A 1,012-nucleotide genomic window follows, 5' to 3' on the forward strand; every position below is an offset into this window, starting at 1 on the left:
TTGTTTCCAGTTATTTTTCTCTGACCTCATCAAATCTAAAATGAAAAATGAGATTTGCTTTCATGCCACATACACTAAAGAAGGAAAAGTACATTTTCCTGAGGCAGCAGTTAGGCAAGAATTATATAACCCTGTTATTGTAGGAAGCAGGCTTTTCCTTAACATTTTCTCTTGAACTTTGCCATGAAGATGACTTATTTCTAATACCATAATGTGCCATCAGGCTCGGCCCTGGTAGCTCAGCGGCCAAGGTGCCAGCCACATACACCGGAGGTGGCAGGTTCAAATCCAGCCCCAGCTGCCATAATGATGAATCATCTAACAAAGGAAATAAAGCCTAAAATCTGTACAGAGGGGTAATTAAACTGCCTTTCTGTGTCTCTATTAAAACAAATAATATTCCCATCTTTCTCTGACTACTTCCTGTACGCACAGCCCACAGGCGCATGTGTAGCCTGACAGACTCTCCCTTTCACTCACCAAGAACAGCACAGTTCAGCACATACTGGAGAGACCATTTTTGAGAAAAGTACTTGTTTAGAGTTAGCTTTGAAAAGCCAAATAAATACAAATCTCTTGTAAACATGCTTACCTAGCTCCCGAAACCTGTCTCGTAAAAAGCATTGAGCCAAGTTGAGTAACAGCTTTGTCATGGCATTTTTCTAGCGTCTTAAGTGTCACAGCTAAAAAACAAAAAAGCATCCCAGTAAGTCTTGGTGTGTCCACACAAAAAGGACTCAAAAAACAATGATGATGACATTACTTCTTATGTATTGTCAGATGACACAATTTCACATTAGCATACTTAATAAATTACCACAGGCATTTGTTTGCATATCACACAAAAATATTTTCATGTAAATCAGTATGTTCAGAATCAGAAACAGAATTTCTCTATCAGCTTTCCAGAGAGTGAAGTTTTCCTAAATAGATGCAACAATGACATGATCAGGATGGCTGTTTCTTCACATTCAACCAGCTTTTAGGAACTTGTAAAATGAGAATGCAGGAT

General features: G+C 38.5%; 1 protein-coding gene across 2 annotated transcripts in view; it reads right to left on the reverse strand.

The window, feature by feature from the left end:
- Positions 1-1,012, reverse strand: part of SEPSECS (Sep (O-phosphoserine) tRNA:Sec (selenocysteine) tRNA synthase) — a 33,616-nt gene that overhangs the window by 1,911 nt on the left and 30,693 nt on the right. For both annotated transcript variants that reach the window (XM_003793505.2, XM_023515336.1), the window contains exon 10: positions 593-683. In XM_003793505.2, the coding sequence (XP_003793553.1) occupies positions 593-683 (91 nt within the window). The remainder of the gene's footprint in view (positions 1-592; positions 684-1,012) is intronic.

This window comes from Otolemur garnettii, unplaced genomic scaffold, assembly GCF_000181295.1.
Source record: "Otolemur garnettii isolate 467f Iridium unplaced genomic scaffold, OtoGar3 scaffold00069, whole genome shotgun sequence".
Classification (NCBI taxonomy): domain Eukaryota; kingdom Metazoa; phylum Chordata; class Mammalia; order Primates; family Galagidae; genus Otolemur; species Otolemur garnettii.